General features: G+C 61.0%; 1 protein-coding gene across 1 annotated transcript; it reads left to right on the plus strand.

The window, feature by feature from the left end:
* Positions 1-9390: 9390 nt before the first annotated feature.
* WNT6 (Wnt family member 6) lies at positions 9391-22517 on the plus strand. The gene is made up of 4 exons (XM_064453310.1): positions 9391-9544; positions 18001-18221; positions 21169-21470; positions 21775-22517. The coding sequence occupies exons 1-4, from the start codon at positions 9468-9470 to the stop codon at positions 22234-22236; spliced, it is 1062 nt and encodes a 353-aa protein (XP_064309380.1). The 5' UTR covers positions 9391-9467; the 3' UTR covers positions 22237-22517.
* The last annotated feature ends 1462 nt before the right edge of the window (positions 22518-23979 follow it).

The following is a 23979-nucleotide window of genomic DNA, read 5'->3' on the forward strand; positions in this document are numbered from 1 at the left end:
TGTCACTAGTGGTGTTCCCCAGGGGTCTGTACTGGGTCCAATCCTGTTCAATATATTCATCAATAACCTGGATGATGGAATAGAGTGTACCCTCAACAAGTTCACTGATGATACCAAGCTGTGAGGAGTGGCTGATAACGCCAGAAGGCTGTGCCATCATCCAACGAGACCTGGACAGGCTGGAGAGCTGGGCTGAGGGGAACCGCATCACATTCAACAAGAGCAAGTGCAAGGTCCTGCACCTGGGGAGGAACAACCCCAGGCACCAGTACAGGCTGGGGGCTGAACTCCTGGAAAGTGGCTCTGTTGAGAAGGACCTGGGAGTGCTGGTGGACAGCAAGCTGACCATGAGCCAGCACTGTGCCCTTGTGGCCAAGAAGGCCAACGGTATCCTGGGGTGCATTAAAGGGAGTGTGGCCAGCAGGTCGAGGGAGGTTATCCTCCCCCTCTACTCTGTCCAGTTTTGGGCCGCCCAGTTCAAGGACAAGGAACTGCTCAAGCAAGTCCAGTGGAGAGCTATGAAGATGATCAGGGGTCTGGAGCATCTCCCATATGAGGAAAGGCTGAGAGACCTGGGTTTGTTCAGCCTGGAGAAGAGAAGACTGAGGGCGGATCTTATCAATGCTTATAAATATCTAAAGGGTGCGTGTCAAGAGGATGGGAATAGACTCTTTTCAGTAGTGCCCAACGACAAGACAGGGGGCAATGGGCACAAGTTGGAACACAGGAAGTTCACCTTAAATATGAAAAAAATCTTCTTTCCTGTGAGGGTGACAGAGCAGTAGAACAGACTGCCCAGAGATGTTGTGGAGTCTCCTTCCCTGGAGACATTCAAAACCCGCCTGGACGTGTTCCTGTGCACCCTGCTCAAGCAGGGGGGTTGGACAAGATGATCTCCAGAGGTCCCTTCCAACCCCTACCATTCTGTCATTCTGTGATTCTGTGAACCACACCCCAGACCCTGGACACCCCGCAGGCTCACCACTGGGCTGGCTCTTCAGGGCACTGCCCCTCCTGGCCTAGGCCCTGCTGCCCTGTCTCCATCCCGCCTGTCATACCCCTGTCCCTGCCTTGTCCCCTTGCAGTGCAGGACGATGCCCCAGGGAGCTGGGTCCAAGCTGTCCCAGGGCCTCTCTCAGTGCTTCCTCTGGGATCCCAGATGGGGAGACCTCAGCATGCCCAGGGTGGCTGCTGGCAACTGAGCCAGAGGCAGCTTTGGTTTGTCTTCATGCCAGGGAGAGCATGACACCAGCTCCTGCCCAACCTGGTGCAGTCCAGGCTGTCCAGCCACAAGCAGGGCTCTGTTGTGGCAGTGCCTGGGGCCATGGGTGTGGTGTACATCTCCTCTGGCCAGCCTGGCACTGCCACCAGGTCTTGGGGCTGTGCGGCAGGGTACTGCTCTCCCCAGGTGTCACTCCTGGGGCAGCCAGCACCGTGCATCTGCCTGGGACATCTCAGCCACTGATCATTAACCATCCTTATCAGGTGGTGGGTTCAAGGTCTTGGAGGGGGCGGTTTTGTCCCCAGGTTGGGCAGACCTCTCAGAGTCCTGTGAGTGGCTGTTGTGCTCCTGGTTCTGCCTCACTGGAGGACAAGGGATGTCCCAGGCTGGACTCCAGGCTGGTGGTGCCTGACACGCTCCCTGCCAGTGCTGCGGAGGCTGCCGGTGCAGGATCCGGGCACCCCTGTGCCTGCAGACACCCGTGAGGCACCCCGAGCTGGGACAGCCAAGCGTGAGCGCCTGCCGCCACCTCATGGCTGTTCACAGCCAGCTCTGCAGCTTGCCCTGAGCCAGCTCAGAGCCGGGGCAGCAGGGAAGCCCAGGCCCCAGCCCTGCCCTGGCCTTTCCAGCCTGGCACCGAGTGACCCTGCAGCTCGCTCCCCATGGCAGGGGATGCCTCGGCCTCCCCCAGCCTGCTGAGGCTGCATTTCCCCTTGCTGGGGAGTGGGATCCCACTACAGCTTTCAGTTTAAAACAGTTGTCCCTTGCAAAAACAGTAAAAACTGCAGGCTCTGGTAAAAAGTCTCTCTCCATCTTTCATATAAAATGCTTTATATATTAGAAAGCTGCTAAAAGGTCTCCCAAGCCTTCTCTTCACCAGCTTGCATAACCCCAACTCTCAGCCTTTCTTCATGGGAGAGGTGCTCCAGCCCTCTGACCACAGTGGCCCTCCTCTGGACCTGCTCCAACAGGTCCGTGTCTCTCTTGTGGAGGGAGCCTCAGAGCTGGCCACAGTCCTCCAGGCAGGCTCTCACCAGAGCAGGGTGGATGGGAAGAAACACCTCCCTCGACCTGCCGGCCATGCTTGTTATGCAGCCTAGGATACAACCGACTTTCTGGGCTGTGAGTGCACATTGCCAGCTCATATTAAATTTTTCATCCACCATGATCCCCAAATCCCCCTCCACAGGGCTGCTCTCCATCCACCCATCCATGCACCCACCCACTCACCCATCCCACCCTCCCGTCAATCCCTCCCCCAGCCTGTGCTGGCACCGTGGCTTGCCCCGACCAGCAGGACCTCGCACTTGGCCTTGCGGAAGGACAGGCTTTGCCATCGCCCCCCGGCCGGGGCCCGGCATCCCGGCTCTTTCCAGCTGCCGCCGCTAGGCTGTGCTCCCCGCCCTCGGACCGCGGGCGGCGGCGGCGGGGGCTCCGCCGGGGCGGCTGCTGGGGCTGGGGCGGGGAGGACCGTGCGGGAAGGGGGCGGTCGGGTGAGTCAGACCGCCCCCAGGAGCCGCCCGGTGGGGACTTCCGAAGGGAAGCGGCTGGGCCATGACACATCCGCAGCCGAAGGATGCTGTGGGGAGCCGGGGGCATCGCCAGCTCCCTGGAGGTCCCCCAGTGAAGGGCCAGCCCTGGCTCCAGCTTGGTGACAAATGGGGCAGAGGGAGGAGAGCAAATGCTGCGTTTATCCTTGGGGATGGGGAGCTTGGGGTGGCAGGTCCCACCCTGTGTGTCCCTTTGCGGCAGGGATGCTGTTACTCATCCCACAGCCGCACCATCAGGTCTGACCTCAGCTCACTGGTGGGACCTGTGGGTGAGGAGGCAGGTACTGTGGGACCCCCTGCTGCTGCTCTGCCCCTCAGCCCATCCACCACCCGCTGCTCATAGAGCGCTACCCCTGACATGGAGGTCCGTGGCTGCCGGGGTGGCGTGGCAGCTTCTTTACGTGACTTGTACAGTATCACCCAGGAGCTGAAAACTTTTCCCAGGGCTGATCCACTAACCCCCATTTGCCCTCCCACAGATGGGGGGGGAGCAGGGGGTCCCAGGGGAGGGCATCCCCTGACTCACCCCCAGGAAAAGCCCAGGCTGTGAGAAGGCTGAGCTCAGGGTCCCCGGGACAGTAAACAGCCCAAAGCATTTAACTGGAGATGGTCTGTCACGCCAGCTGTGTGTCACCACACTGTCACTGCCTGAGTCATGAACCATGCTGGGGCCAGAGGGGCTGCACAGTGGGGACATGGGGAGGTCCTGAGGGACCAGGACAGATCCCAGGCCTGGAGACAGCTGCTCTTCTCCCACATAATATCACATAGGGTTCAAGTGGGACCCTCTTGTCCCTCTCCCAAAGGTCCCCATCCCCTTGTTTCCCTCTGTCTGACACCTTGGACCTGAGCAGAGGCCTGGGGACAGCACAAAGGTTCTGAAACAAGAGGTAAATCAACCAACATGACAATCCCCCCACAAACACCCGTGGGCCTCAGCATCCGGCGGTGAGCTCTGCTCCGGGCTCCCCCTGCTTTGCGACCCATGGGATCCTGGCAGGCCAGGACCTTTCCCTGAGGACGTGGGAGCAGGACGCTGGAGCGAGCTCGGGGCTGGCAGCCTGTTATCACAGGAGACAGGAGGCAGCCCCAGGCTGCTTTCAAGTGGTCCCGACTGATTAGTGACTTCAAGTGCCTATGGAGTTATTCTAAGTCAAGTAGGCACGAAGGGAGCTGACCTGGGACAGGCAAGACCAGCGCCGGGCTTTGCTGGGGAGTCCCGCATCACCTCTGCTCCCCGCCAAGTGCTCTGAGGCAAGGAGGTGTGTCCCCCCTTCCAGCCACTCTCTCTCTGTCCCCTACTCCTCCTGAAAAAGGCTGTTTGCTCCAGCCCAAAGCAAACCTGATTTTATCTCCTGACTCCAGTTCCCTTGGCTGTGGGCCACAGTCGATGCCTCCCACGCAGAACTTGTGAAGCCCATTCGTGGACCCGTGCACAGAGCGGGCTGTGTACACTGCCACATGACATCATGTTTACGGCCTGCGGGGGCCCAAGGACACCCCCTCCCGGTGGCATCACTCCCAGCCCAAGCAATGTGTGTCCTTCCCATGGCTGGACAGATGGACGTGTGGGGAGCTGGAGGGAGCAGGGCCGGCCACAATGCCATGCCTGCCTGGAGAGGGGTGGTTTCAGCTTCACTGCATTGCAAGCTGGTCCCCCCCGGCCTCAGTTTCCCCTCTGAGCAGTGGAGAGCAGATCCTGTGCTAGTAGCAAGGGTGCACTGCTGCAGTGGCACAAGGCCAGGCCCTAAAGCTGTTGTGCAGAGAGAAAGGCAAATTTTCTCCCCTTGGGACATGGATGTTCCCTTCTCTCCCAGAGCAGAGCTGGGCCTTTTCTGCTGTTGCATGAAACTGAGGTTTTTGGGAAAGAACAACAATATCTAGAGCCACAGGAGCTGACTAAGGAGTGCTAGGGCCATCCTTTCTCTCGTCTGTCCGTCCATCTGTCTGTCCTTCCGTCCATCCATCCATCCATCCATCCATCCATCCATCCATCCATCCATCCATCCATCCATCCATCCATCCATCCATCCATCCATCCATCCATCCATCCATCCACACTTGCACACAGCTTTCGATCCCACAGCCATCTCTCCATCCATCTGCTGAGCTGCCTGGGCACTCACCCATCCATCCATCGACAAACAAGTGCGTCACACTTCCCACCTATCCCCCTCACACCTGCCTGCCTGTCCATCCAGGTAGCCACCCACCCATCTGTCTGTCCATCCTCCCATTCACCCCTCGATACATCCATCACCCACCCGGTGGTGCCTGAGTGATTCCCAGCCACCGAACAGCCCTCCTCGGGGATATGGTGTGTGCCCGTGTGTGTGTGTGGGACATGCTGGCCATGCGGAGCACCATGGGCTGTGTCCAGCTGTGGGGCAGGGGCCAGGAACACCGGTCAGGGGGAGGCGGGGGACACATCTAATTTAAGAACAGGCCCCGCGGCCGCTGTCAGCGCCAGGCGGCTCTGATCTGGGGACAGGTCCTCATCAGCTCCGCTCGCCGCTCGCCGGCCTGACATGAAAGGGCTCTGTGCCCCGATAAGGCCCCAGACGCTCAGCCCCGGAGGTGGGCAGTGCTGCAGCTGAGGCTGGCGGACCCCCGAGCAGTGAGGCCTGGCGTGGCTGTCCCCAAATTCACCATCACCCCAGCACCATAGGGCTTGTGTGTTTGCATCAGTCACAGAGCTCAGCCCTGGGGGCTGCCCTCTGCACTGGGCACCAGATTGTGTCCTGTGTCACCACCAGCTCCCCTTGGTGACGTGAGCCCAGGGAGGGCTTTGTCCCCAGCATCACCCCCGGCTGCCACCAGCCCTTCTGCCAGCTGTTAACCTGCACCGGAGTCCCCCCCGGCCGCGGATGGGGACCATGTTGTTTTAATAAGATCATTCTCCTCCTGCCGTGAGGTCGCAACCCCAGGCTTATGACATCACAGCGCGCTGCCATGGAGATGCCGGGATGTCACAAACACAGCTCGATGACCTCACTGCAGGAGCAGGAGATGGGGCCAACCTGGGTTTGATCGCCAATGTCCTCGGGAATAAAGGAGGGGAGGGACGCTGGGAAAGTATGCGGCTGCTGAGCGCCGGGGTGTTTGGGTTGGAAATCGCCACGCTTTCCCCGCAGCGGGAAAGGCCCGTTCCTTCCTCCCCCCCATCCGCTCCCTCTCAGCGGCCAGAGACCCCCTAGCCTTGCGGCTGTGGGGCAGGGGGGCTGGGGGAGCGGGGCACCCCCATCCCTGCCTCTGGGGCCATGTGGTGGGGAACGAGAGCTGGAACTCAGCAGAGCACCAGGGAACAAACTTAGGGGCAGAGGGGGATCAGGGGTGGGGGGGAATGTGTCCCCAAGCAGGATGGGGACCGCTCAAGGGGTGCTTTGTCCCAGGAGCAGGATGGGGACTTCTGGGGATGCTGTCACATGGGTAGGGTGGGTTCGTGTCTGGGAGAGGTCTCCTCTTCCCCAGGGGAAGCCCAAAGCCATGCTGCTATGTGGGGACACAGTTCCCCTTCACAGCACCCTGCAGCTGGACCCCAAAGCACCCCTTGGTCCTGCCCAGCCACCCAACAGCTGTTCCCTCCCCAGCCCATACCCAGCAGCATCTCCTGGGGATCAGCTTCTACCACCCCATCACCCTTCCCTGCTGCAGCCCGGTTCTCCATCCTCCACACTCAGACGTTGCCACTGGGGAAACCACGTCTGGTTGGGGAGACACCCATTCCCCTGCCTCTCTGCTGCAGGGGTGCAGGGGTGCCTGCTCTCCCCCTGCATCCCCCATCATTAATTTCCATCAGTGGCCAAGCAGGGCCGGGGCTGCCCGGGGGTGGCTGAGGAACACGGCGCTTTCCCCTGATAGCAAAAATAAATACATTAAAATTCTTGCAGGAGGCAGAAGAATGCAGGACGGCAGGAAAAAATTGTTTTATAATTTGTAATAACACAAAAGCCGGGGGGGTGGGGGGCGCGAGCTGTGAGAGGCAAGGGAAGGCAGAGACAAAGGATCAGCCGTGGCAGAGAAGGCTGCTTTAGGCTGGCGGTGGCATCCCCGTCGCCCATAGGCCTGACTCAGTGTCACCACTGTGGCCTTGTCCCCTGAAGGATGTGGCCCTTTGGGTCATGTTGCAGAATGGGGGAGGTGAGCAAACTCATGGGGCTGGGGGAGCAGGCAATCACACCCTGGCTGGTTAAGCAGGTCTCAGCAGCTCTGTGCCTCTATTTCCCTCTTGCTAAAGGGGGATTTTTATGCAACTGTGAGAAAAGCTGGGAGGCAGGGGTGAACTCTAGGCACCCCCTTGGTCCCAGCCCCCCTGTTACAAGCATAAGGCAAGGAGCCCGACTCTGCCCATTCCACCAGCAGGCCCTCTCCCCTCTTGGCCGGTTTCACCACAGGACCTAGGCGATGTTCCCATGTAGATGCTGGGGACATCATGCCCACCCCCATCCCCCTCCAGCCTCGCATGGGCCTGGGACGTGATAAAGCGAGTCGCTGTGCACCAGCCGCACCTGCTCACTGGGATGGGGCTCCCCCTCCTCCCGCTCCCCTCTTCGGGACAAAATCAAAGGGATTTTTCTGCCCTTAGGAAATCAGATAAAGGCTTCTCACCTGCCCTGCGCTGCCGTTGCGAGGAGGCCGGTACTCAGGGCGGGGGACAACAGGCACTTTCAACACGCCAGCCCATGAGCAGTGTGTTGCAGCAAGCTGCTGTGGAGCTCTGCCTGCAGGGGCTGGGGCCCCGGGCATGGTGTCAGCCTGTCCCCAGCCTTGGCAGGGATGTCCCCCCACCAAGAGCTGCCTGCTGCTGACTCCTCCCCTAGATTCGAGGTGATAGGGTTCCTGTGGGGCAGGTAGGATGGAAGCTGGTGGGTGAAACCAAAAGACCACAGGACTGGACATGATGCAGCAGCCCAGATGTAGTGCACAGCTCAGGAACGCTCCCTGTGTCCCTGTGCTGTGGCCAGGACAGCTCAACCTTGGTCACCATGCCAAGGGTGCAGACTGGGAGCCCAATCCCTGTGTGGGAGGGCAGGGAAGGAGCAGGTGGGAAACCTTCGGAGGTGGTGGGAGTCTCTTACCTCCTGCACCCAGGAGGGAGAGGAGAACTGTGCCAAGCTGCAGATAAAACCTGAGTCATTCACCACCAAATGCTGCTGAAGGAGAGCGAATGTGCCAGGGTGAAGGGGAAAAGTCCCAGTGATGGGGGCAAGGGGAGCACTGATGAGCAAGCCAGGGGCTAGAGATGGGCAGAGGATGGGGTGTGATACCCTCCCAGGAAGGGGGACAGAGCCCAGATCTTTCCTGGAGGGAGAGGTGAGCTCACCAGCATTGAGGGTGCTCTGCTTTGCCCATCACTGGTGGCAGACATCCCAGTGGGCTGGATGGATGCTCAGCTGGATCAGGGACCCCCAGGGCACCCTTCCCAGCCCCAGGGTCCATGGCCCCAATGCTGCAGGGCTGGGAGCTGCATCCCCAAGCTCTGCTGTGAGTCATGTATGGTGCAAGAGGAAGTGGAGACCCAGGGCCCTGGGATGAGCCTGGGGAAATCATTCCTGAGGCTGCGCACACACGGGGGAGAAAATTGGGATGGCAGCCTATGGGCACCAGGTCCTCCTTTCCCCGGCTGCCCAGCTCTGATGTGGCACCCCTGCTACCTCCCAGGCTTCCTCCTGCCCCAGGCAGCTCCTGCTGCCTGCTGTGATCCGCTGCTGGGGGCTGTCTGGTCCCAGCTGCACCTGAGATGAGGTCACCGTAAACAAGCCGGCCTTCCCTGCACTCTTTTCCCGGTCTCTGCTCCTGTGGCTTGCTCCTGTCACGCATCTGTGTGTGTCCCTGCCCCAGGGATGTCGCCCCAGAGGAACTGGGGATGCTTGGGGGGTCACTCCTCCAGTGTCCCCAGGCAGGACAGACTGGCCATGTGGACCCAGTACAGGGACAGGGGCCAGGCAGGGCTGTGCTGGGGAGCAATGCAGGGGTGCCAGGTTTGGGCAAGGCTATGCGAGAGGTGTCAGGGTCGGGCAGGAGAGCAACGGGCAGGTGCCGGGGGGGGACCCCGAGGCCGGGGCAAGTTTGGCAGAGCTGCTCCAAGACCCCGAGCAGAGGCGGGCAGGCCTGTGCCAGGTGGTCTCCCGCAAGCGCTGAGCCGGGCCGTGCCAGGCGGGGCCGTGCCAGATCCCCGGGGCTGCGGGGGACAGGGCTGTGCCGCTCAGACCCCGCTCAGGTGGTGCGCGTCCAAGCGCGGTGGTGGGACGCGGGGCCGGGCAGGCTGCGGCCACCGTCCCGCTGCCGGAGGGTGCCCGTGGCCGTAGCCGTGCCCACTCCGTGGCCCGTGGCAGCGCGCCGGGAGTCGAGCTTGGCACCCAAGAGTCCCCCCCGCCCGGCCCGCCCTGTCCGTCCCCCCGGGCTCCGGTTTCTCTGTCGGAGGCAGATGCTTTCGCAGCCCCGTCCCTCCTCCTCCTTCTCCGGAGCAGCCTCCGCGCCGCGCTCCAGCCGCCCGGAGGTGCCTGCCCAGCCCAGCCCAGCCCAGCCCAGCCCCTCCGGCCGCGGTGCCCGCCCGCCCCGGCCCGGCGGAGGGAGGCAGCGGGCACCCACCCGCCGGGGCCCCGGCCGGACCCTCGGGCCGGCGGCGAGCCCGGCTGCCCGGCTCCCCGCGGGGGGCGCGGAGGGGGCTCGGCGCTCCCCCCAGCCCTGGCAGGATGCTGCCTTCCTCCCGGACCCAGCTGGGGCTCTTCTTCATCCTCCTCTGTCCCGCCAACATCATCGGGCTCTGGTGGTGAGTAGGACATCCAGGGGTGGGGGCCAGAAGGACGCTCAGAGTCCTTCGCTCTCTGGGGGTCATTCCTCCCACCCCAGCTTGGGGACGGAGTCCCCTACGCCCGGGGCACCCCCGGGGTAGGGACCACTGCTCGCTGGCCAGGTGGATCCAGCTCGGGGGCACCCCCACGCTGTCGGGGTTCAGGAGAACAAGCATGTTGGGGACAGCAGGCTGGGGGACCTCTGGAAGTACGGGGCACCCAGGTCCTATGGAGCGAGCTGCAGCCTGACTCCCCACACCCCAAGCACACAGCCTGGGAGGGCTGTGCGCCTGTGGGGTGGGCAAGGGGCCTCCAGACCCCTCCAATAAGTCAACTTTAATTAAAAGCCGGAGGGTCCCTATGGTGTCCCCTCCCGAGCAGTGGCCTGGACGTGGCGGGGACAAAACCCCTGTTTGTAATAGTGCCTTCATCAAAGGCAGAGAGGCAGAGACAGTGCCTTGCAGGATACCAGAGGGGGTGGGGGATTCATTACAGGCGCAGAGCTGGGACACAGCCTCGGAAAGCCCAGGTATCTGTCGAAACATGAACTATTTAAATCTATTAAGAATTTCACCCAGCCTGTCTTTATCCGGTTTTAAGTGCTTAGATTCCAGCTCCCCGGCGTGCCGTCCAGGCTATCATTCATTATCTGAGGCTATTCGTCTCCACATTGTCACACTCTTTTGACCCCTAAAATAAAGCTCTCCATAAGCCTTTCCCCTCCCGGTCCCCTGCCTGCCCACCAGTGATTTATTCCGCGGCTCCATCCCCTTTGCTAGCCCTGGCTCCAGGGGTGCAGGGCAAAAGTGGGGTGGGTATAAACAGTGCTGTTATGGATGGTTTTACACTAGCTGAGAGTTTGGCCCCAGAGCCCAAGTGCTGTGTTTATTGCCAGAAAAGGGGTTAATGCAGGTCTGAGAGGGGCTCATCTTGGTTTTTTGCTAGGGGAGAGGAAAGCAAGGTAGGTCAAGCCCTGGACAGGGCAGGGTGCATGCTGAGGGTTCCCCTGCTGCTCACCACCTGCCTCGGGGTAGCTGTGCCATGCTGGGGCACGGTCCGTCCTGCTGGTTTTCCGTTGGCTAGTTCTCAGACTACTGCTCCACACACAAGGCTGTCCCTTCAGCTCCCTCCACTTTCTCTGCCCCATCCTCACTACCCACCCAGTGAGCCCTCAACCCTAAGCTTGTTCCCCTCACCCCATCTCCAGGGGCATCAATACACCCAGACCATGGCTGGAGTGGACAGGGGTGAAGCAGGAGCTCTCTTTGCCTTCAACTTGGGGGGCAGGCAGATGGCACCAGCAAGGGCAGGGTGGTGGGGTACCGCTGCCTCCTGGCCCGGCTGTTTAGAGCTGTGTCTCGCCACTGAGTCCAGATCCTGCTAGTGCTGTGACCATGCCATGTGTGTGCTGGCAGTGCTGGCTTGGGGAGATTAGCAGTATTTGGCAGAGAAGGGCAAAGGATCGAACTTGGTTTTTCTTCTCTTAAAAAAGAAGGAGGAAAGGAACCTTTAATTTAAGAATAATAACCCAGCTGCACACAGCGCAGCCAAATGTGCCGGGCAGCAGAGTGGCTGCAGGGGGATCACCAGCACGCAGTCTGCTTTGCTCCGGAGCCTGGAGCCAGCGAGCCAGGAGGAGGTGATGTGTGGATAGAGGCCACCAGCACCACCAAACGGATGTGTTGGGCTTTCTGGGACGGGCACCAGAGCAGCCAGCTGATTCATGAGCTGCTTCCCCCCCAGCTTGGGATCTCTAGCCCCCAGCTGAGATCATCCCTCATTTCCAGGGAGCCCTTTCCGTGCGGGGGAGAGAGGTCCAGGCGCTGCTCAGCCCTTCGAGCCAGCTCAAGATGAGCATCTTCCCACACGCCTGCTCCTGGTACCCGTCCGGTGTCTGGTAGCGCTGGTGTCTGTGGGTTTTGCTTTTGGTGAGGAGGAGGTTCAGGAGTGCAGCCATGTGCTGTGCCAGGACTAGAAGCCTTGGGGCTGGTGGAATTAGCAGAGCTGATCCTTACTGTCCCTCTCACCAATGCATAGGGACCTTGATGCCATGTCTTTTCATGTGCATCTCTGCACACTCACCTGGGACACCCGTGAGTGCTTAGCCAAGGGCGTGTGTTCCCCAGGACAGGAAAGGAAGGTCTTTACCCCCCACCCCCATCCCACCCCTGGGTTCACTGGCTGGGTAGTGGTGGAGGATGCAGGGGCTGCCCGTTTGAGGCATTTTTTCCCATGCTGGTGACAAGCAAACTGATCTGTGAGAGTGGCACAGCGTGGCACAGAGGGGCTGGGTCCTGGGGGGCATGGTCCCCAGCCCAGGCACACAACAGGGATCGGCTGCTCATGGGTGGTAACGGCGCCAGTTGGGATCTTGGCAGATGGCTGCATCTACAGGGAAAGGTTCAGATGTGACATCTGAGCAGTGACATCATGCTGATGACAGCATAGCCTGAGAAGGAGCATCCTTATTGTGGTGGGATGTCCCCAGAGAGCTCACTGGAGATATAATGATCCTTGTCCAATACCCACTGTGCCCTTGTGTCTAAGAAGAGGCAGAGGGACAGGGAGACAGGCAGACACACAGACCTTTCCAATGGCAGAAGGGAGCCAGCTATGGTTAGTGCTGATGGGGAAGATGTGTCATTCAGGTGCTGACAGTCCCTTGGTTAGTGCCAGGCTGCAGGGAACAGGTTCGCCTTGTTCCCACCAGCCCTGTAAAATCTTTCTTCCTCCTCCCTTGAGCTTTTCATGTTTCTCACCTGGCTCCTTGTGCAACAGTGATTCCTTCCTGAGCAGGACAGGTACGGACCACCTGGAGCTCCCAGACTAGCTTGGAGTGTGCAGGGATATGGGGCAGGCAAATGTAGTGTCTCAGGAGCCCTGGGCAGGTTCAGGGCAGGATTTCAGCTGAGCCAGTTTGTGTTTGGGCTGTGCTCAAAGGGTGGGAGGCACTGTGGGGATGGGGGCGAGCAAAGCCAGGCTTCCCCAGTGCCCCAATCGCCACTGGCTCTCCGTGGGGAGTGGAAGAGAGAGGAAGGGGGAAAACCATCCCGGGTGAGATGTCCTCTGCTCCTGCTGTGGGTCTGAGGGGGCCCAGAGGGACGGACACCTGCCCTGAGTCCCCTTCCCATGTGTGCCCACAGACAGTGCATCTCCAGCTCTCTGTACAGCTCCTACAGACACTGGCACAGGGACAACCCATCTGCTGCACCCATGGCTGCACCCCTGCTCAAGGGGGTCCCAGCCCTGTGCCCCCCTGAAGCCATACACATCCGGGTGGTTTTCATGGGCCGATGTTCTCCCCTTTTCCTCTGCCACCCTGACCAGCACCCACACTGTGCTAAGCCTGTAAGGGCAGGCTGCTGGGCTATAGGGCCCTGCCTGTGTGCCTTGGGGTGAGCATCATGAGTCACCCCCCCGGGCCTGCTGACCCACACCTGCCACCTCACACAGACCATTCCCCCCCAGCACCTGGCAAGCTGGGCTGCCCGGCCATCCCAGACATGCCTTCACCCCCGGAGCCATGCCATGTGGGCAGCAAGGCACCTCACAGCATGGGTGCCCCTGCGCACAGCGTCTCCCTGTGTCCCATCTGGGGCCGCCACTGACCCACTGAGTTTTTCAAAGGGAAAATATTTACCTTCCACTGTTTGAGATGGCACGAGCTCAATTGGGCTACTTGTGTCCTCCCCTAAAGACAACTGAGCTTTCCCCAATGCCATCACTCATCCCTACTCCTGGTCACCTCCACTCTCCTGCGGTGACGCCCAGGCTGCCCAGTCCTGCCCTGCATATGCCCCAAGCTGGAGGGCTCGGCCGGGCTTTGCATCAGAAGCTTGACCCCTTCAAATCCCCGTGCCCGTGCAGGAGGGTGCTGGGCAGAGCTGGGCGCTCCTTGATATTCACTCAGGTGGGTCACAGACGTACAGGGTCCTGCCACCGCATGTGGCACCCACACTTCGCCATACACTGGCCCAGCTCTCATGCCACCCCAGCTCCAGTCTCCATGAGTGCCCAGAGGAAGGATGCAATTACCAGGGGTGAGTGGACCCCTTTCTTCTCATACCAGTCCCTCCAGGGCTTGGACACGGCTTTGGGATGGCCACCTCTGTGGGCCCATGCTCCCTCCATTCACCCTGGTACCTGCAGCACAAGCTTGGGCAGCTCTTGTTTGTGAGTACCCAGCCTTGGTGTGACCCTGTACCCAGCAGGTCTGTGGGTTGACATCATCCCACACCACGCCAAAGCCCCTTTCCTTTGAGTGGCTTCCCAGCTACTTACATCCCATCGTTGTCAAAGAGGTGTGAGGAGGAGGGCAGGGTATGGGGTCCCTCTGCTCTCCCTGGCCCACGGCATTTCCCGCTCCCTCAGTGCCCCGAGTGCTGCTCAGCAGCAGAGCCCTGGCTGTGGCCCCAGGGCAGTGACTTGCTGCTTACTCACCCCCCTGCACATCTCCTGCTCCTCTTTCCACACCTGGCTGCCCCAGTTAGTGGCAGCACCCACGCATCGCCCCAGGTGAGGGGCCGGGTACCCGCTGGGTGCCTGCGTGGGATGAAGGGAAAGCTGGATGGGTGAAAATTCATGTGTGTCCCCCGCTTGCCTTGTTTGGAAAGAGACAGGCTCCTGTTGAGTCTGTTTTCCTTGCAGGGCTGTCATTGAGTGTGACACCACTGGGTGGGATGCAGGGTAACCTGTCCCCCCAGGCATGGAGCTCAGCTCTCCAGGGCTGGCATCTTGCAGCTCTTGCCTCTCCAAGCAGGTAGAGAAGTGCCTGTGGGCTTGGGTTGATGGGCCAGGTACGCTGGCACCCTGCATCCTCCTCCTGAAGGCATCTAGGGGGTGGGATGGAGACCTGGATGCTAGGCAAGCCATGCCCTTGCTACCCCACAGCGGGGTCGCCTTGACACACAGGAACACCCAGGTAGCAGTATGCAACGGGTGCAGACCTGGCCGGTCCCATGTGGAGCTGGCATGGCACAACTGCTGCTCTCCTTTAGGGTTTCAGGGCCATCAGGACCAAAGGAGACATTTTTCCACCCAAGATGTGGATGCTGTTTGTAAAGGTTGACCATCCACTTCCTTGCCACATGGCTCTGCCAGCTCATCTCCATTGGCTCCCTGCAAACTGGGACTCCACTGTCTCCCCTTGATCACGGGCCGCCGGCAGGAGTGAGGAGAGGCCCTGTGGCACACCATCCTCGTGTCCAAGGGGGAGATGGGGACTCGTGCCAGGCTCTTTGGCCTATGATTTTGGCTGGGAACCGGACTGGGACATACTGGATGCTCCGTGACCCTGAGTTGAGCCGGAAAAGCTGGTGATTATGGCTTTTAGGAGCCTCCGGCAACGTTGCAGCAGGGATTGCATCCAGAGAACAGGGTTTGCATCAGAAGCCTCAGTGACTCCTGTTTCCTGTGTGTCACCTGGATCGGGCTAAGGCTGCAGCTCTGGCAGCCGAAGGGGTGACAGCAGCAGGTTGACAATGTGTTGCAGCTCCTCTTCCATGTTTAGTTTCCCCCTTCAGCAATAAGGGTTGTTTCCCTTGCACAGGGGTGCTGGGAATCAGGGAGCAAAGCAGGATTCATCATCCTGGCTCCTTTTGGGGCATGGTGACAGCGACGTGGCGGCAGGCGAAGGGCGTCGGGGGCTGCCACAATGTGGGAAGGATGCTGCTGAGGTGCTGAGCCTGGCCGGGGGCTGCCAGGCAGGAGGTGGTGGGGGGCTGGGGTGCCCTGGGCGGGTTGGGGGGAGCTGGGCTGGCGACCTGGTTCCTTCACCAGGGCAGGGGGAGGAGTGCCCAGCGGCAGAGGTGGGGCACCTTAATTGTAGATGCGGGAGGCCTTGGAGCAGGACAAGCTCAGGCAGATCTGGGCCCCGCGCCGGAGCCCTTGCCAAAGCGGTAGCAGTTTGGCAGCATTTTTCTTGCCCTTGTCTCCCCCCGCACCACCCCCCCAAACCGTCCAAAGCAAAACAGCTCTCGGGCTCCCGGCAGCCTCCCTGCACCAGAAAGTGGAGCCCAGCGGAAATTAATATTGCAGCGGACTTAAGCAGCCCACCCCACGCCTTGTCAGCATGGCTGGTGAGATCCCGCGTGCTCCCACTGGCCTCGCCACTGCCCGGGCCATGGGTGGGGACCCCCGCGGTGCCGGCGAGCTGCCCGTCGCCCCCCAGCCCCGCAGGGCTGATCTCTTCTTCCCGGCCTGATCCGGTGGGACGGGGTGAGCCGCAGTTCAGCATTTGATCTGACAGCCCCGGGGGGCTGGCGCATCGTTTTTATATGAGTACAAAGAGTCGTATCTTAATGAAAGTCCCATCCTGGCTCCCCTTCTTCCCCACCCTGCCGGAGCAGGCAGCCAAACCTCCGCTGTCCCGTTGGGGATATTGGGACCCCACGGCCCCCAAGGAGGGTGAGCTCGGACCCTGGCATGGAGGCTTGAATCCCCCTGTGGTCATCATGGGGTGGGACTGGACAAGCTCGCTGGTGGCTTTCCATGTGAGCCCTAGTTTCCCCATTGATGGGGGTCCTGTGCCAGTCCAGCCACAGCCCCATGATGCTTTCCCAGCTGCCCCATCACTTTGCAGAGATGCCCGTGCATTGCACCGTAAAGGCAAACCGAAATGCAGGGAGCAAAGGGAGAAGGGTGCTCCCCAGCAGCAGTGTGGGCTTGACTCAGTTTTCCTGCTGGAGGTCACTTTTCCAGGCTGCGCCTCTCAGTTGAGCTGTTTAACCCTTTAAACCTCCAGCCAAAGCATAAGGGCTCCTTTTCCAGGCTGTGCAAGAGGGCTTGTCCTCTTCAAACCCAGCTGGGGTTTGGTGGGCAGGAGATGGGGCATCTTGGAAGCCTGACGTGGGGCAGGGAAACTGTGGCAGGACCTCAAGCTTAAAACAAGGGGCTTAGAGGGGGTTTGCACTGGGGGCAGGATGGCAAGTGAAGTCCTGCAGCCTGGTGTCCCAAACACAGCCCCCCAGCTGTGCAAGAGCAAAAAGGAAACCCAGAACATAGTTAAACACTGAGATTCAGCTTGTGATTTTCAAGCCCCTGGGGCTTGGCCAGACTATAAAGATCTGGGTTTGGAAGCTGCAGCACAGCCGGTGCTCCCCAGTAAGTGGGGCTGCCGGCAACACGGGTCGCCCGGGTGCTGCTCTTCACAGTTCTCAGGGCCTCGCAGTTCTCAGGCACCCCAAGGCGCTCTGGGATGCTGAGTCCAGCCCTGTGGTCCTGTGGGCGTCGACAGCCAGGAAAGTCATGTTATTGAGCAGGACCCACTCTGAGCCCACAGGAGTGGCGCTGGAGGAGAGGGAAGGGTGAGTGGGGCTGTGTTTGGGGCGTGCTAAATTCGGGTGGCCCATGGCTACACGGTCTGTGTGCCATGGGATGGGCAGCGTGGGCGGGAGGCCGTCAGCGCGGCGTGCCTGCCCTCTGCCCACTGCTGCTCTGGCATTGCCCGGGGCAGAGCTGGAGCATCGCCTGCCCTGGCACGGGATGCAGCACTGGCGGGCTGTGCAGCTGCACGAGCCGTGCCACGGAGGGCACTCCAGGCAAAAAGTGTGGGGAAAGTACAGGAGTTTCTGTAGCCAGCAGCACACCAGGGAGCACAGTGTCATGCTCAGACTTTGCCTCCCAGCCCGGAGAGCCAGGCACCTCACTCCAGCTGTGCTGGTGAGGAGGAACCGCCTCTGGCACGGGCCCAGATGAGACTTGCCCTCCCGTGCTGGCATTGGCAGGGCTGGCGATGCCACCTGCATCCCTCCCTCGCGTGCCCGTGCCCGCCCATGGTTCCGTTCCTCCAGGGCTGGTGCCTGGGTAGGGGGAGGCGAGCATGGGAACCTGGCCGGCAGCCAAGGGGCTTTATCGCCAGCAAGGTCAGTCGGCTCGTCTCCCATGGGGTAAAGCATCGAGCTCCCCTGGAGAGGGCAAGACACAATGAGAGCTCTGGCTGGGCTCCCCACTGTGCCCACAGGGCTCTGGGAGCTGCAGCTGCAGCAGGCATTGGTCGCACCACGAGGCCAGGGTTGTTCCAGGCCAGCACCAGACCTAAAGAGCAGGTGTTGGGCAGCACAGCGTCTCTGCCAACTCCCACTGGGGACACCACCATCAGCCCCAGGGGATGTCCCCCAGGGCTTCGGAGTGTGGAGTGGCATGTGGCAGCATCATCCTCCAGCCAGCCCTGGAGTTGGGGATCTCTCCCATTCTCTGACTGGCTGGGCAGGGCAAGGTGTTCCTTGGGTGCTGGCATGCAGGTGCCACCCATACCTTTTGTCCTGCCCTCCCTGCATACCCCTCCCTGTCCCCTTGTCACCCAGGCTCAGTGCTGAGCTGGCACCACTCTGCAGCCCTGCTCTGTCCTGGGAGGTGGTCTGGCCATGCCCATCCCCACCCTGGTCCCCTCCAGGCTTGGGTGCTGGTTTTGCTCTGCTCCCTGTCCCTCCTGCAGGGCAGTGGGGAGCCCCCTGGTCATGGACCCCAACAGCATCTGCCGCAAGACGAAGCGGCTGGCGGGGAAGCAGGCGGAGCTGTGCCAGCTGGAGCCAGAGATCGTGCAGGAGGTGGCCAAGGGCACCAAGCTGGGCGTCCGGGAGTGCCAGTACCAATTCCGTTTCCGCCGCTGGAACTGCACCAGCCACAGCAAGTACTTTGGCAAGATCCTGCAGCAGGGTAAGGCCAGCGCTTCCTTGGCCTCCCATCTCCCAAAAAGCTTCCAGCTGCCCAGTCACACGCCTCCTCCCCGGGACTCCTGGAGCAGAGTCTGGGCGTGCAAACCTCTGTGTGTGTACGTGTGTGTGTGTGTGTAGGGGGCTGCTCAGTGCTCCCCGGTGCAGTCACGCTGAGGTTTTACTGCCGGGACATGTCTCCCTGTGTTGTAATGAAGCAATTACCAATGCTCCCAGACAGCACGGGGCTTCACAAAGCCCAAGAATGCATCCTCGTCTGGCAGTGATTTACTGCTGCTCCCCCCAGACCCCGAGGTGTGCTGGGGGAAGGGGCCTGGGTGGGAGGCAGTATGCAGCCACTGGGAGCTGCCCCTCGCCCCTTGGGTGCCCCGCAGGTACCTCCTCCTGGCCTTGCAGGCAACAGAGGAGAGGAGTGCTTGCCCACCATCCCTGTGTCCCTGGGTGGGCACCCTGATGTCACTGCAAGGGGCAGGGGCAGGGGCAGGGTGGCAGGGAGGGATGGGCAGGTCCCAGCCAGGTGGATACAGTGGTCCAAGCCCAGCCCAGCTGCATCAAAACCAGGGCAGGGGCAGAGCGAGGGGGCACACAGAGTCTGTAAGGGATGGGAAAGCCCTGCCATGTTCCCTAGAGAGACAGGCTGGGGGGTGGATAGGGAAGTGGAGGGATGTTCAAAGCACCTTGGGCTGGTAGGGCCACTTAGTGGGTGGTGAGTTTAGTGCTGCCCCTGTTCCCACATTGGTCCTTGTGCCGGGGCAAGTGAAGATGCTGGAGCAAGTCCCCGTCTCCTTGGCCATCATATTTGCTGCACCTGCCAGGCCAAGGCAGAGCAGGCATGCCCTTGGGCCTTGCAGGGGGTTCAGAGTGGCCTCCCTGGGGGCGTTGGCAAGGGCAGAGTGCCCTGGGGACCTGGCAGCTGTGGGTACCACTGTGGAGCAGAGCTGGGGCCTTGAAGGAGACATGGGCCAGTGTGTGGGGGGGGGCAGGCTTGTTTAAGAAGCTGGTTTGCAAGTGTGGGTTCCCCCCAACACAGGGGTGTGTATTCAGTTGAGGGCCAAAGAGCCAGAGCACACAGGGGATACTCCTGCCTCTGCAGTCACCTATTTTCACACCAACCTGGCAGAGAGGCAGGTGGGATCTGTGGTAGGCAGGGTGCTGGGCTGGAAGCAGGGTGGTGCCAGGATGCCAGGGCCAGACCGGGTGGCAAGTGGGTGATGCTGGTGGATGAGCTGTCAGGTACCTGGGGTCATCTTGGGTTGGAGGAGATGTGGGGGCGTCAGGCATGGGGATGCTGAAGGAGCCACCATGTTCTGATTGGTCCAACCTCGCTGCTGGGGCAGTGGAGATGAACAATGTCCTGGGGGTGGTGGTGAGTTTGGGAGTCCCTGGCACCCTGAGGACATGGGATATCCCAGCTAGAGGCATGGAGGTCCCTAGGGCTGCATCATGGCTGTCAGAAGCAGAAAGCTTGCCCTGCACTGGGAGGTGCCAGCAGGCACCAGCCTCCCTGCAAGCCTGCAGGGACTGTATAAACCATCCCATCATTTTTGGAGTTCCCAGCTGCCTTCGATGGGCACTCCCATCCAACAGCCTCTTTTCAAAGATACTGCTGTGGGCTCTGGTTCCCAGCTGTGGCCTCCCCAGCACAGTCGCGGCTGTCCTCCCTTCCTGCCCTGCCGCCTGTGCCAGGCACAGCATGCCAGGGCAGGCTGGCTTGGGGGCAGCCACGTGTCTGGAGGAGCTGTCAGAGGAGCAGCATCCCCCAGGGGCCCTGGCTGGCAGGGTGGCATGGGGACTGCTGCCAGCTGCGGGCTGCCCTCCAAGGGCTCTGCCAGTCCCAGGCAGGAGCAGGCGGGTGGTGGTGTGGCTTAGGGGGGGCAGGAGGGCCAGGGCAGGGGACACCCGTCCCCAGGGTAGTACTGCTGGAAAGGCACTGGTGTGCCCAGTTCCTACCAACACCAGTGGGAATCAAGTGCTGCATGTGCTTGTGGAGGAGCCACTTGTGGAGCCAGTGCCCAGGAATCCCTCTTCCCACAGCTTCCCCAAGTCAGAGTGCCCCACCTGGGGCAGTCCCCAAAACACACCTTCCTCTCTGTCCCCATGCCCCAGGCACCTCCTGCATGTCACCACCCTGGGCCAGCCCTGCCCTAGCATTGGGGTGTGCAGGGGTTCACCTGGCAGGGGGAGCGCAGGAGCCCCCTGAGCAGGGCGCCGCAGCCCCGCTGCCAGAATCCCCCGCTGGCTGCGGCTGTGAGCGGCAGGTCCGGGCAGGGGAAAGATGCTTGGAATTTGTGTCCCGGAGCAGAGAGAGACAGGAGCAAATACTAATAATAAATAATCCTGCAGGGTGGAGGCTGTGCCGGCAGAGGGAGGGGGGCAGGCAGCACCCTGTGGCAAAGCGAGTATGGGGGGAGAGTGGGCAGCACAGCTTCATCGCTGCCACCCTGCAGAGGGGTGAGAGGCACCCACGGTGTCCCTTGCAGCACTTCTCTCCAGGTACTAGCTTGCAGCTGAGGATGGGATCTTTACTGCTTGGAGAGACATTGCAGTGTAGTGTGAGGAAGCTGTGGGTACCTCCTGTTCACCCAGGACCCCCTCTGCTCTCTGAGCTTCCCTCTTTCCTATGGGGCAGCACCCATCATTGCAAGGGGAGTCAGGAGATTTCTTGCCCCTAGGACCCTCATCTGGGGTGGAGGAACACTGGCAGGGCCTGGCCATCCCCCAAATTCTGCATATCTGCTTGCAAGAGACAGCTCCTGCCCCAGGCAGCCTGCGCTAGGGGGATTGCATCACCCGGGGAACTGCACTAAGCACAGATGAAGGGGTAGAAGGGGAGGTCCAAGCCCCCATGGGATGTCGGTGGGGGGATGCTTTGCTTGCAGAGCTTTTGCCAGAACTGACCCCGCATCCCATCCCTGGCTGTTCCCCTGCAGATATCCGGGAGACAGCCTTCGTGTATGCCATCACAGCAGCTGGGGTGAGCCATGCCATCACACAGGCCTGCAGCATGGGTGAGCTGCTGCAGTGTGGCTGTGAGCTGACGCGGAGCCGGGCTCCCCCCTCACCCACAGTGGGTCCAGGCGCAGAGGGCACAGCCTGGGAGTGGGGGGGCTGCGGGGACGATGTGCAGTTCGGCTATGAGAAATCCCAGCAGTTCATGGATGCGAAGAGCAAGAAAGGCAAAAATGACATCCGAGCTCTTATCGACCTGCACAACAACGAAGCTGGGCGCTTGGTAAGGCCCCCGCGCTCCCTGCCCTCTGCAAGCATTACCATCCCCATGCCCCTATCCAGCTCAACCCTCCACCTTTATGTCCTCCAAGCCATGTACCTGCACCAACTTTGGGTGAAATATGGACCCAACACCTTTCAGGAGTCCTTTGCAGGTGCTTTGGAAACCCCTGCTGCCCCTCCGCCCCCCCACCCAGCATCCTTCCCCTTCCCTGGCCCTGGGCAGCACAAAGAGAGAGGGTTTTGGCTGGGGGTGCTGGGCAGAGAGGTGGGGAACTGAGGGCTGAGCATTGATGCGTCTTCCCCAGGCGGTGCGTAGCTACATGAGGACAGAGTGCAAATGCCATGGGCTGTCAGGCTCCTGTACCCTGCGGACCTGCTGGCGGAAGATGCCCCATTTCCGCGAGGTGGGGGACCGCCTGCTGGAGCGCTTCAACGGGGCTTTCAAGGTGATGGGGGGCAATGATGGGAAAACCCTCATCCCCGTGGGTGACAACATCAAGCCCCCCGACAAGCAGGACCTCATCTACTCAGCCGACTCACCCGACTTCTGCTCGGCTAACCGTAAGACGGGCTCGCTGGGCACCCGGGGCCGCATCTGCAACAGCACAGCCATGGACACGAGCGGGTGTGACCTGCTGTGCTGTGGGCGAGGGCACCGGGACGAGACGGTGGTGCTGGAGGAGAACTGCCTTTGCCGCTTCCACTGGTGCTGCGTTGTGCAGTGCCGCAAGTGCTCTGTCCGTCAGGAGCTCAGCCTCTGCGTCTGAAGGCCTGGGGTCGGGCAAGGACAATTTGGGGGGCCAGCACCAGGCTCACGCTGTGCACCCCCTGGGACAGAGACAGGCTGAGCCGGTGGCAGGGACGGTGTGGGTAAGCCCATATCTGCACCCCAAGGAGTCCTGGCTTCCCCAGGGGACAGTGTGAGGCTTTCTGGCATCCCCACAGCCCCTGCAGTGGGATCTGCGGGTGCAGAGCTTCCAATAATAAAGCTATTTAAAGCCGGTGTGCCACAGTACTTCCTGGGGAGGGCTGGGAAGCGCTGACCACCATACTGGGATGGGACTGGCCGGAGAGCCATCCCGCCGTGGCTGTGAGTTCTGATCAGCTGGACTTCCTCCAGCCTCCTGTTCATGCTGGCCTAGCCGGGACGCGTGGCAGAGCCTGGCTTATATTGTATTCAATCTCTGCTTTTTTCTGTGGTTGTAGAGCCAGGAGGTGAGTGTGGATGAGGGCAAGTGCTCTCCTGCCCTGCTCTGCAGCCCCCAGGCTGGGTTGGTGCTCTCCTCCTGTCATCCATGGCCATCATCGCTTGGGGATACCACATGGTGTGCCACCGCCAACTGGCCTGTAATGTTTGTGGTGATGTGCAGTCCACAGTCCCTCTGTTTACCCCTCATGGAGGAGGTACGGCTAGAAGACCTGACACCACAGTGGTGGACTGTGAACTTCTTGAAGGTTTCCTCTATTCTTTTCGCTCTATCCTCAGCCACCGTTGCTGCAGTTCCCGCTGCAGGGCCTGGCACGGAGAAGCCCTGCACAGCACAGACACTGTTAGCTTCGTGGCATGCAAGGCATTTGCTTGGCGTGCCGTGGGCCACATGCAGCCTCACCTGGCCTGCATGGTGCCAGGCATGTCTTGGTAACCTGATCAGCCCATGCCCCTTGTGGGCAAACACAGGGCGAGGAGCAGCCCACCTGGCTGCCCAGCAGGGCAGGCTGCCACCCCTCTGCTCTGGAAGCAGAGACCCCTCTCTGAGGGGGTCCCTCCCATGCTGCAAGGAGCCCAAGGGAATGGGTTTCTCCAGCCTTGCCCAGTGTGGGAGTTTAGGTAATTACAGAGGGGAACGTGTGTGTGCAGCGCCCACTCGGCTGGCAATGCCGCACTGGGCATAGGAGCCTCCGAGGGATGTCAGCAGAGCCAGCGCCTGGGCAGAGAGGCCCACCTTCCCATGCCTGCCCTCCACACTGTAGCAACGCAGGGTACAGAGGCCCTGCCTATCCACCCCTCTGCAAAAGGGCTACAAGGGCTCTCAGCCAAGGCAGCAATGCCCTGCGCAGTCAGGGCAGGAGTGGAGCTTGCAGTACTGGGCACACTGCAAGGCAAGGAGAGCTGCAGTGGGACGCTGGCGGTGCCTACCAGTGGGTCCCTCCTCACCTACCCCCAGGCAGCCAGAGGGGAAGGGCAGGGGAAGCAGGGTGTTGGTGAACCATTAACTTGGCCCAGCAAGTGCTGGGGTGGGAGAGTCTAAATCTGTCAGTTGCAGCTTTGCAGCTGGAAATTCCCTCCTGGCTTGCCCACAGCGGCACTGAGAGAGGGGACGCACACAGGGCTCCCGGGAACTCCCAGCCACGTGCCTGCCCGTGGGAACACATGGGTGGGTGTGAGCGGGGCTGGGTGCGGATGAAGGTACCTGTGCATGCAAGCAGCTCGGCGTGCATGTGTGTGCGTGTTCATGACCATAGGTGTGCATGTGAGCTTGTGTGAGCCCCTTGTGGGTGTGCAAACAAGC

The sequence above is a fragment of the Phalacrocorax carbo genome, chromosome 5 (genome assembly GCF_963921805.1).
Source record: "Phalacrocorax carbo chromosome 5, bPhaCar2.1, whole genome shotgun sequence".
Taxonomy (NCBI): domain Eukaryota; kingdom Metazoa; phylum Chordata; class Aves; order Suliformes; family Phalacrocoracidae; genus Phalacrocorax; species Phalacrocorax carbo.